The sequence below is a fragment of the Heteronotia binoei genome, unplaced genomic scaffold, assembly GCF_032191835.1.
Source record: "Heteronotia binoei isolate CCM8104 ecotype False Entrance Well unplaced genomic scaffold, APGP_CSIRO_Hbin_v1 ptg000889l, whole genome shotgun sequence".
Taxonomy (NCBI): Eukaryota; Metazoa; Chordata; class Lepidosauria; order Squamata; family Gekkonidae; genus Heteronotia; species Heteronotia binoei.
In genome coordinates, this window is record NW_026800119.1 from 153,112 (window position 1) to 164,657 (window position 11,546).

The 11,546-nt window shown below is 48.9% G+C and overlaps 1 protein-coding gene across 1 annotated transcript in view; it reads left to right on the forward strand.

Annotated features, from left to right (window-relative positions):
• The window catches only part of LOC132590866 (protein phosphatase methylesterase 1-like), a 33,140-nt gene extending 26,317 nt beyond the window's left edge, over positions 1-6,823 (forward strand). The window contains exons 5-6 of the mRNA XM_060263797.1: positions 1,952-2,009; positions 6,612-6,823. Coding sequence (XP_060119780.1) covers positions 1,952-2,009; positions 6,612-6,823 — 270 coding nt within the window. The remainder of the gene's footprint in view (positions 1-1,951; positions 2,010-6,611) is intronic.
• The last annotated feature ends 4,723 nt before the right edge of the window (positions 6,824-11,546 follow it).

Genomic DNA, 11,546 nt, shown 5'->3' on the forward strand with positions numbered 1-11,546 from the left:
CTTCTGCTGCATCGGTATTCTGCAGCACCTCGGAAATGTTCCTGGACTCCATGCCAACCTGAATGCCCTTTGTCTCAGTCTCCTAACGTGGCCAAAAGGCTCTTCTCTTTCCCCACCTCCCCCCAAAGCCAACTCTTCCCTTCCATCCTTCTGGCACAAAAAGCTTTACTCCAAAGTCGATACGAGGGTTTTTTCCTGTGCCTGAGGAGAGCGCTGGAAGGAGCCAAACAGGGTTTGCAAATTATTTCAAAGAAGAAATTGGATTCATACCCCGCCCAATACTCTAAATCTCAGAGTCTCAGAGTGGCCTACAATCTCCTTTCCCTTCCTCCAAGCACCCTGTGAGGTAGGTGGGGCTCACAGAGCTCTGACAGAAACTGCCCTTTCAAGAACAGAGTCTCAGAGCGGCCTGCAATCTCCTTTCCCTTCCCCTCCCAGAGTCTGGTCACTTAACCACTACACCAAACTAGCTGTCGTGTATTTATTTAATTGTGCCTGCATTTTCCCCCAACATGCCCCCAAAGCGGCTTTCATTGTTCTGTTCTCCATTTCATCCTCACAACAGCCCTGGGAGGTAAGAACATAAAAGAGCCCTGCTAGATCAGACCACTAGTACATCTAGTTCAGCCTCCTGTCTCATGCAGGGGCCAGTTCCTCTGGAGGGCCAACAACAGGGCAGAGAGGCCGAGGCCTTCCCCTGAGAAGAACCTCAGAAGAGCCCTGCTGGATCAGACCAGTGAGGGTCCATCTAGTCCAGCCTCCTTTCTCACACAGGGATCAACCAGTTCCTCTGGAGGGCCAACAACAGGGCAGAGAGGCCGAGGCCTTCCCCTGAGAAGAACCTCAGAAGAGCCCTGCTGGATCAGACCAGTGAAGGTCCATCTAGTCCAGTCTCCTGTCTCACACAGTGGCCAACCAGTTCCTCTGGAGGGCTAACAACAGGGCAGAGAGGCCGAGGCCTTCCCCTGAGAAGAACATCAGAAGAGCCCTGTTGGATCAGACCAGTGAGGGTCCATCTAGTTCAGCCTCCTGTCTCATATAGTGGTCATCCAGTTCCTCTGGAGGGCCAACAACAGGGCAGAGAGGCTGAGGCCTTCCCCTGAGAAGAACCTCAGAAGAGCCCTGCTGGGTCAGACCAGTGAGGGTCCATCTAGTCCAGCCTCCTGTCTCACACAGGGGCCAACCAGTTCATCTGGAGGGCCAACAACAGGGCAGAGAGGCTGAGGCCTTCCCCGAGAAGAACATCAGAAGAGCCCTGCTGGATCAGACCAGTGAGGGTCAACCTAGTCCAGCCTCCTGTCTCACACAGAGGCCAACCAGTTCCTCTGGAGGGCCAACAACAGGGCAGAGAGGCCGAGGCCTTCCCCTGAGAAGAACATCAGAAGAGCCCTGCTGGGTCAGACCAGGGAGGGTGCATCTAGTTCAGCCTCCTGTCTCACACAGGGGTCAACCAGTTCCTCTGGAGGGCTAAAAGGAAGGCATAGAGGCTGGGCAGTCAAACGGAGGGCATACTACCTCCTGGCTCTGGCATTCAGAGCATTAGTGCCTCTGAATGTGGAGGTTCTCCTCAGTCCCCACGGCTACTAAGCCCTTGATAGATCATCTTTCATGAAACTATCTAATCCCCCTTTGAAAGCTGTGCATTCCTGTGGCCCTCACTCCATCTTCCAGCAGCGAATTCCACCTTTCAATCCCTCTCTGCATAAAGTAGTATTTCCTGTAACTGTCCCGAACCTCCTGCCCATCAGCTTCATTGGATGCTCGCCAGTTCTGGTATTTTGGGAGAGGCAGGTCAAGCCAAGAGAATGTGACCGGCCCAAGGTCACCCAACAAGCTTCTCGGGTCCAAGCGGGGATTTGAACCCGTGTCTCCCAAAGACGAGCCCGACGCTCTTAACCGCTGCCCCACGCCGGCTCTCACCAGCTCTCTGTGTTCTGTGCCCTTCTTGCAGGCTGCCATTATTAACCGGATTCAGTGCAGGATCGTGGCCCTGGACCTGAGGGGACACGGTAAGTTCTGCGTTCAGGGGAGGAGACTTCGAAACTCCCCTGTGGTGACGGATTCTCCCCCCACCCCCAGCTTGGGATTTCTTTCTTCTTTTTTTTTCAACGTTCAAAATATTTATTGCATTGTCATGGAATGTATAATAAGCCACATAGAGGACAGAATCAATTCGATCGGGATTACTATTGGAGATCCAGTTCTGCATTCAGAAAAATCAGCGTTCTTATTGATCAGGCAAAGATTGGTTGATAGTTATTAAAATTTCAGGCCCGTTGGCAGATGGGCTGTGAAAATAGATTCAAGAGTGATCATTGGCGCAAATCTGGCTCTCGTCTAGCAATACGACAAAGATCTTTTCAGTAAGCTTCCAATTTTTCAAAATAACAACGGGATGGCCCCTATCGCCTCAGAGACCAGCTGTAATAAAACCCAAAGGTGAATGGACTTTGTTGGAAACTCTGTGAACAGAGAGCAGATTTTTTCTTTCATTGTTGGTGGTCGTGCCCCATGTTGTATCATTTTGGCAACAAATCGCTAAGGAGGTAAAATTAATCGTGGATATGGACTTACCTTTTCTACCTGAACTATTTCTCCTAGATCTCTTTCTGGCTGATTTATTGTTAAGAGATCCAAATTTTGCAGGCTTCCTTGCTTTTAGCAGCGGCGAGAATAACTCCGGCCTGTAAGTGGAGAGAGAATAGAGTACCTTCCTTTTCAGCGTGGCAGAATAAGTTACGGGAAATGTTTGTTCTAAGTAAATGTACGAGGCACACCTTTGATGCCCACAATGTAAAACAACAGGAAAAATTTGTTGCGCTGTGGCATCTAGTAGTAGAGTATTTAACTTTGAATGTTGTAATTCCGGATAATAAGTTGTACAGGGAGATTTTTTTTTTTAATTTGATATTTGAATAAATTAAAAAAAAAAGATTGGTTGATATTGAATTGCAGGTTCTTGAAAGCTTTGCTAAAAGCAGATGTTCACCCTCGAGTTTGGAGTTTTCACCTCCTGGGTATAGGGCTGAATATCTCACCTGCCTCACGCCCCCCTGGCAACACAGAACCTATTCGCCAGCTAGGTTCAATGTGCTATCAGCTGTGATACTTCTTGGAAGATTCCATAAAACTCCCAGTTTGGTGTAGTGGTTAAGTGTGCAGACTCTTATCTGGGAGAACCGGGTTTGATTCCCCACTCCTCCACTTGCACCTGCTAGCATGGCCTTGGGTCAGCCATAGCTCTGGCAGAGGTTGTCCTTGAAAGGGCAACTGCTGTGAGAGCCCTCTCCAGCCCCACCCACCTCACAGGGTGTCTGTTGTGGGGAGGAAGGGAAAGGAGATTGTGAGCCGCTCTGAGACTCTTCGGAGTGGAGGGCGGGATATAAATCCAATATCTTCATCTACCTCACAAGGTGTCTGTTGTGGAGGAGGAAGGTAAAGGAGATTGTGAGCCCCTCTGAGACTCTTCAGAGTGGAGGGCAGGATATAAATCCAATATCTTCATCTACCTCACAGGGTGTCTGTTGTGGGGGGAGGAAGGGAAAGGAGATTGTGAGCCGCTCTGAGACTCTTCGGAGTGGAGGGCGGGATATAAATCCAATATCTGCATCTACCTCACAGGGTGTCTGTTGTGGGGGAGGAAGGTAAAGGAGATTGTGAGCCGCTCTGAGACTCTTCGGAGTGGAGGGTGGGATATAAATCCAATATCTTCATCTACCTCACAGGGTGTCTGTTGTGGGGGAGGAAGGTAAAGGAGATTGTGAGCCGCTCTGAGACTCTTCGGAGTGGAGGGCGGGATATAAATCCAATATCATCTTCTTCTTCTTCTATGCTAACAGACTGTGCTCTTGTGCATGTCCAGAGATAGAAACTTTAGAACCTGTGTTCCTAAGCTGCTTTTTACTCTGACCTGCGCTCCATACTCATTGACCCCCCCCCCCCATCTGAGTGAGCAAACAGCGAAGCCCAGCAAATGTAAAATTGTCTTCCTGTTGTCAACTTGGAACCCACCGGTAATTGAAACGGTTGCAAAATTTTTATATTTAGCGTCCAGAAGGCGCTTAATGTACTTGCAAATTGCCATTTGAGGGATGGATTGGTTCCCTGTTGTGTTTGATACCATGCCAATAAAGGTTATTGCATTGTATAATAAGCGTAGAAACAATTTAAACCGCGCCAGACTGGCAAAGAACATATACAAGGAGCAGTGTTCTCTCTAAGCTGAGTTGGTGTGAGCTAGTTCACGGTTTGTTAGCCTCCGGCTCACACATTTTTGTCTTTCTGTTGTTCAGTTGCACAGTCGAGTTCGACTCTTTGTGACCCCATGGACAAAGTCACGGCAGGCCTCCTGTCTTCCACCATCCTCCGAAGTCTGCTCAAATTCGTGTTTGTTACATCAGTAACGCTGTCCAGCCATCTCCTCTTTTGCCGTCCCCTTCTTCTTTTGCCTTCTTTCTTTCCTAGCATCAGGATCTTCTCCAGGGAGTGCTCCCTTCTCATTGGGTGGCCAAAGTATTTGAGCTTCAGCTTCAGCATCTGACCTTCCAGGGAACAGTCTGGGTTGATCTTCTTGCAGTCCAAGGGACTCTCAAGGGTCTTCTCCAGCACCACAGCTCAAAAGCATCTATTCTTCTGCGCTCGGCCTTCCTTATGGTCCAGCTCTCACAGCCATACATTACTTCTAAGAATACCATCGCTTTTACCACACGGACTTTTATTGGCAGGGTGATGTCTCTACTTTTTATTATACTGCCCAGGTTTGCAAGAGCTGTCCTCCAAGGAGCAAATGTCTTTTAATTTCATGGCTACAGTCACCATCTGAAGTGATCTTGGATCCCAGAAATGTGACGTCTGTCACTGCTTCCATGTCTTTCCCTTCTATTTGCCAAGGTGTGATGGGGGCAGATGCCACGATCTTAGTTTTTTTGATGTTGGGTTTCAAGCCTACTTTTGTGCTCTCCTCTTTCACCCTCAACAAGAGGTTCTTTAGGTCCTCCTCACTTTCTGCCATTAGAGTAGTGTCATCTTCCTATCTGAGGTTGTTGATGTTTTTCCCAGCAATCTTAATTCCGGCTTGTGCTTCATCCAGGCCAGCATTCCGCATGATGTACTCTGCATATAAATTAAATAAGCAGGGTGACAATATACATCCTTGTCGAACTCCTTTTCCTATTCTAAACCAATCGGTTGTTCCGTATCCCGTTCTGACCGTTGCTTCTTGTCCCTTATACAGGTGTCTCAGGAGACATGTGAGGTGGTCTGGTACTCCCATCTCTTTAAGGACTTGCCACAGTTTGTTGTGATGTTTTTGTCTTAGCTCGTGGGGGGGGGGGGGAATGGCCCCAGAGCAAACCAATTGATGCAGAAGCTCACAACTTTCGTGCCAGTAGCTCACAAAGTAGAATTTTTGCTCAAAAGATTCCACAGTTTAGAGGGAGTATTTACAAGGAGTAAATTGCAAACCGTGGCAAATAAAAAAATTAGCGACGTGCAAGAATATACAATACAGTTCCACATAGACAGAAAATACAAGAGACAATAAAGTAATTTTTAAAATATCCGTATCTGTGATGTGGCTCATAGTGTTGGAACAAACAATATCTGAGGATAGAACAGAATAAGAAGGAAATTCAGAAGTAGAGCATCCAGGGCATTTTTTGTAACAGGAACTCAATTGCCTATTAGCCCCCCCCCCCCCCCCCCCGATGTAGCCAATCCTCTAAGAGCTTACAGGGCTCTTCGTACAGGCCTCCTGTAAGCACTTGGAGGATTGGCTACATAAGAGGGGTGTGGCCTAATATGCAAAGGAGCTTCTGCTAGAATTCCACCCCTGGGCCACACACCCCTGATGTAGCCAATCCTCCAAGAGCTTACAGGGCTTTTAGTACTGGGCCTACTGTAAGCTCCAGGAGGATTGGCTACATCAGGGAGGGTGTGGCCTAATAAGCAAAGGAGCTTCTGCTAGAATTCCACCCCTGGGCCACACACCCCTGATGTAGCCAATCCTCCTGGAGCTTACAGGGCTCTTCGTACAGGGCCTACTGTAAGCTCCAGGAGGATTGGCTACACCAAGGGGTGTGGCCTAATATGCAAAGGAGCTTCTGCTAGAATTCCACCCCTGGGCCACACACCCCTGATCCAGCCAACCCTCCTGGAGCTTTCAGGGCTCTTCATACAGGGCCTACTGTAAGCTGCAGGAGGATTGGCTACATCAGGGAGGGTGTGGCCTAATAAGCAAAGGAGCTTCTGCTAGAATTCCACCCCTGGGCCACACACCCCTGATGTAGCCAATCCTCCTGGAGCTTACAGGGCTCTTAGTACAGGGCCTACTGTAAGCTGCAGGAGGATTGGCTACATCAGGGAGGGTGTGGCCTAATAAGCAAAGGAGCTTCTGCTAGAATTCCACCCCTGGGCCACACACCCCTGATGCAGCCAATCCTCCAAGAGCTTACAGGGCTTTTCGTACAGGGCCTCCTGTAAGCACTTGGAGGGGTGCTTAAGAGGGGTGTGGCCTAATATGCAAAGGAGTCCCTGCTACCCCCAAAAGCCCTGAGAGCATCCGTAAATGGAGAAAGATTTCTTACGCCTTGATGTTGTTTTTCCTTTTGCAGGCGAGACGAAAGTTAGGAATCCGGAAGACCTGTCTGCAGAAACCATGTCCAGGTTCGTCACCCCACACTGCGTTTTTCTTACGTTTACGTTTAATGCGATTTCTACCCCGCCTCCCCACTTACATCAAATCACAGTATACTGTGATTGCACTCATAAAATCGACAAAACCATTAAACAGTACAAGTTAAAACAATCCACAGTTGGCGCTTAACAGATCGGATGTTACTCATATTCTCAGGACGGCAGTTGTTCCAGGATTCTCCTACGGTCGACTGAAGGCTTGCCGGAAGAGAGCAGTCTTACAGGCCCTGCAGAACTGAGTGAGGTCCCGCAAGGCCCTAACCTCTTCCGGCAATTGATTCCATGAGCAGGGGGCTGCCACTGAAAAGGCCCGGTCCCTGGTGGTCGACAGTCTCTCCTCGAGAGCCAGTTTGGTGTAGTGGTTAAGTGTGCAGACTCTTATCTAGGAGAACCAGGTTTGAGTCCCCACGTCTCTACTTGCACCTGCTAGCATGGCCTTGGGTCAGCCAGAGCTCTGGCAGAGGTTGTCCTTGAAAGGGCAGCTGCTGTGAGAGCCCTCTCCAGCCCCACCCACCTCACAGGGTGTCTGTTGTGGGGGAGGAAGGTAAAGGAGATTGTGAGCCGCTCTGAGACTCTTCAGAGTGGAGGGCGGGATATAAATCCAATATCATCTTCTTCTTCTTCTTCTTTCAGCCCAGGGATCACTGGGAGATGTTGAGATCCAGATCTTAGTACTCTCTGGGGAATGTGTGGGGACAGACCCTTGTAGCCACTAAGAACATAAGAGAAGCCATGTTGGATCAGGCCAGTGGCCCATCCAGTCCAACACTCTGTGTCACACAGTGACCCAAAAAACCCCCCAAGTGCCATCAGGAGGTTCACAAATGGGGCTAGAAGCCCTTCCACTTTGCCTCCCCCAAAGCACCAAGAATACAGAGCATCCCTGCCCCAGACAGTTCCAATAATATACTGTGGCTAATAGCCACTGAAGGACCTCTGCTCCATATTTTTATCCAATCCCTTCTTGAAGCTGGCTATGCTTGCAGCTGCCACCACCTCCTGCGGCAGTGAATTCCACGTGTTAATCACACTTTGGGTGAAGAAGTACTTCCTTTTATCCATTCTAACCCGACTGCTCAGCAATTCCATTGAATGCCCACAAGTTCTCGTATTGTGAGAAAGGGAGAAAAGGACTTCCTTCTCCACCTTCTCCATCCCATGCATTATCTTGTCAACCTCGATCGTGTCACCCCTCAGTCGACGCTTCTCCAAGCTAAAGAGACTGACCAAGAGAGAGATCTTGGGGTCGTGGTAGAGAACTCACTGAAAATGTCAAGACAGTGTGTTATTGCAATAAAAAAGGCCAACGCCATGCTGGGAATATTAGGAAGGAAATTGAAAACAAATCAGCCAGTATCATAATGCCCCTGTATAAATCGATGGTGTGGCCTCATTTGGAATACTGTGTACCATTCTGGTCACCGCACCTCAAAAGGATATTATAGCATTGGAAAAAGTGCAGAAAAGGGCAACTAGAATGATTAAAGGTTTGGAACACTTTCCCTATGAAGAAAGGTTAGAACGCTTGGGGCTCTTTAGCTTGGAGAAATGTGGACTGCGGGGTGACATGATAGAGGTTGACAAGATAATGCATGGGATGGAGAAAGTAGAGAAAGAAGTACTTTTCTCCTTTTCTCACAATACAAGAACTCGTGGGCATTCAATGAAATTGCTGAGCAGTCAGGTTAAAACGGATAAAAGGAAGTCCTTCTTCACCCAAAGGGTGATTAACATGTGGAATTCACTGCCACAGGAGGTGGTGGTGGCTGCAAGCATAGCCAGCTTCAAGAGGGAGCAGTGGTCCATCAGTGGCTATTAGCCACAGTGTGTATATAAATGTGTGTGTGTGTGTGTGTGTGTGTGTATGTGTGTATATATATATATATATATAATTTTTTTGGGCCACTGTGTGACACAGAGTGTTGGACTGGATGGGCCATTGGCCTGATCCAACATGGCTTCTCTTATGTTCTTAAAGAGCCCCAAGCGCTTTAACCTTTCTTCACAGGGAAAGTGTTCCAACCCTTCTAGTTGCCCTTTTCTGGACTTTTCCCAGTGCTAGAATAGTCTTTGGGGAGGAGGGCTGGGGCTCAATGGCAGAGCCTCTGCTTGACATCCAGGAGGTCCCAGAAAAGGGGGGGGGAGTAGGAATATTGTGGGATACTATTGTGTACGGTTTTGGTGCCCAAGCCTCAAAAATGGTATTATAGCATTTGGAAAAGGTGCAGAAAAGGGCCAATAAAACCAGTGGAGGGGATAGAGCACTTGGAAACCAATATTGTCCGAATAAAGTTTTATTTTGTTTTATATTATTCTGAAGTCCTATGGTATTAAATAAGGTGTGGCCAAACTGTGGCTCAGGAGCCACATGTGGCTCTTTCACACATATTGTGTGGCTCTCAGAGCTCCCACTGCCCCTTTGGCTTGGAGAAAGCATTTATCTTTTTAAATTGTTTTGCCAAGCCAAGTCAGTGGCTTAGAGAATGCATTGAAAGTTGCTTCCTTTCCACCTCTCTCTCCCCAGTGTTCCACCCTCCCTCCCTCCCTCCTTCCTTCCTTCCTTCCTTCCTTCCTTCCTTCCTTCCTCCCTCCCTCCCTCCCTCCCTCCCTCCCTCCCCTCCCCTCAGCAGTGAATTCCACATGATAATGATTTTGCTTCTGTTCATACACATTTAAAGATGTTCTTAATAATATTTCGGCTGCTCTGCTTTGATTCCCTGGATTCCCATCCCTTCCCTTTCTTCTCGTAAGAACCTAAGAGAAACCATGTTGGATCAGGCCAGTAACCCATCCAGTCAACACTCTGTGTCACACAGTGGCCAAAAAAACCAGGTGCCATCAGGAGGTCCACCAGTGGGGCCAGGACACTAGAAGCCCTCCCACTGTGCCCCCCCCCCAAGCACCAAGAATACAGAGCATCATTGCCCCAGACATAAGAACATAAGAGAAGCCTTGTTGGATCAGGCCAATGGCCCCTCCAGTCCAACACTCTGTGTCACAGAAGAACATAAGAGAAGCCCTGTTGGATCAGGCCAATGGCCCATTCAGTCCAACACTGTACACACAGTGGCCAAAAAAACCCAGGTGCCATCAGGAGGTCTACTAGCAGAGCTCCAGAACCCCTCCTACTGTGCCCCCCCAAGCACCCAGAATACAGAGGATCACTTGCCCCCGACAGATTGTTTCATCTCTCCTTGTGGCTAATAGCCGATGATGATGCTGATTTATTGGATTTATATCCTGCCCTCCCCACCGAAGCAGGTTCAGGGCGGCTCACAACAATCAAACTAAAACAATAAAACAATAGGTAAGCATCAGAGTTGAACCATTAAACCACGTTAATAATAACCATTAAGCAGTTTAAAACAATTTGAAACAGTTTTGGTGCTAGTATCATTTATTTCCGTATATTCAGCAATGTTGGGCGTCCTCTTAATACTATTATTCAGCTGAAGGCGAGTCAAAATAGTGCTATTTTACAGGCCTCTGCGCCATATGTCGATCCCATCCCCACTTGAAGCTGTCTTTGCTTGTAGCAGTGAATTCACGTGTTCTTTGGTCGAAGAAATGCTTCCTTTTATCCATTCCACGCCTACCACTCTTGTCTTGTGAGAAAGGGAGAAAAGAACTTTCTTTCTGTACCTTCTCTACCCCGCGCATGATTTTGTTACCCTGGCCCTTCCACTGTGCCCCCCACAAGCACCAAGAATACAGAGCATCACTTGCCCCAGACAGAGAGTTCCAACAATACAACTGTGGCCAAACCCTCCAGCGTGCAGCTAGAGAGTGCTCCTTGGAATGTGGCCAAGACGCATGACCCCTTTTTGCTTCTACAAATAGACAATCCCTTCTCTCTCACTGTTTCATCACCCGGGGCAAAGGCTGGGTGTGACTCACCACACCTCTTTGGACCCCACGCATAAAGACGCTCATCGCCCGTGACTCAAAAGCACAGATGCAGCAGCTTCTGCCGCAGCCGCAGCTCAGGCCGAGAGCGCGCCGGCCCTTCTTGCAGCAGGCAGGCTGTTAGGAAAGCAATTATCACCCCCTAAAAATACTCCCGTCTGTCCTCTTTTTTTGGGTGCGTGGCCTCCGGCGTGACGCCACTGAGTCGTGAAGGTGAAAGAGTCCTTTGTGCAGATGGAGGCATCGTCCTCGGAGGAGCCCGTCTGTGAAGACGCCTCCTGTTCGTTTGTGCAGCAGCCGCTCCTGCACGCTCGGTCGTGGGGAGACGCCACACAGCAACTTGGCTTTCAGGGAGTCACAGAGTCGGAAGGGGTCTCCAGGGTCATCTAGTCCAACCTCCTGCGCAATGCAGGAAACCCACAAATATCCCCCCACACCCACCTACACCAGCGACACCTGCTCCAGTTTGAGTGTAATGGTTAAGTGCGCAGACTCTTCTCTGGGAGAACCGGGTTTGATTCCCCCCTCCTCCACTTGCACCTGCTAGCATAGCCTTGGGTCAGCCATAGCTCTGGCAGAGGTTGTCCTTGAAAGCGCAGCTGCTGTGAGAGCTCTCTCCAGCCCCACCCACCTCACAGGGTGTCTGTTGTGGGGGAGGAAGGAAAAGGAGATTGTAAGCCGCTCTGTGACTCTTCGGAGTGGAGGGTGGGATATAAATCCAATATCTTCATCAACCTCACAGGGTGTCTGTTGTGGAGGGGAAGGTAAAGGAGATTGTGAGCCGCTCTGAGACTCTTTGGAGTGGAGGGCGGGATATAAATCCAATATCTTCATCTACCTCACAGGGTGTCTGTTGTGGAGGAGGAAGGTAAAGGAGATTGTGAGCCGCTCTGAGACTCTTTGGAGTGGAGGGCGGGATATAAATCCAATATCTTCTTCTTCTTCCA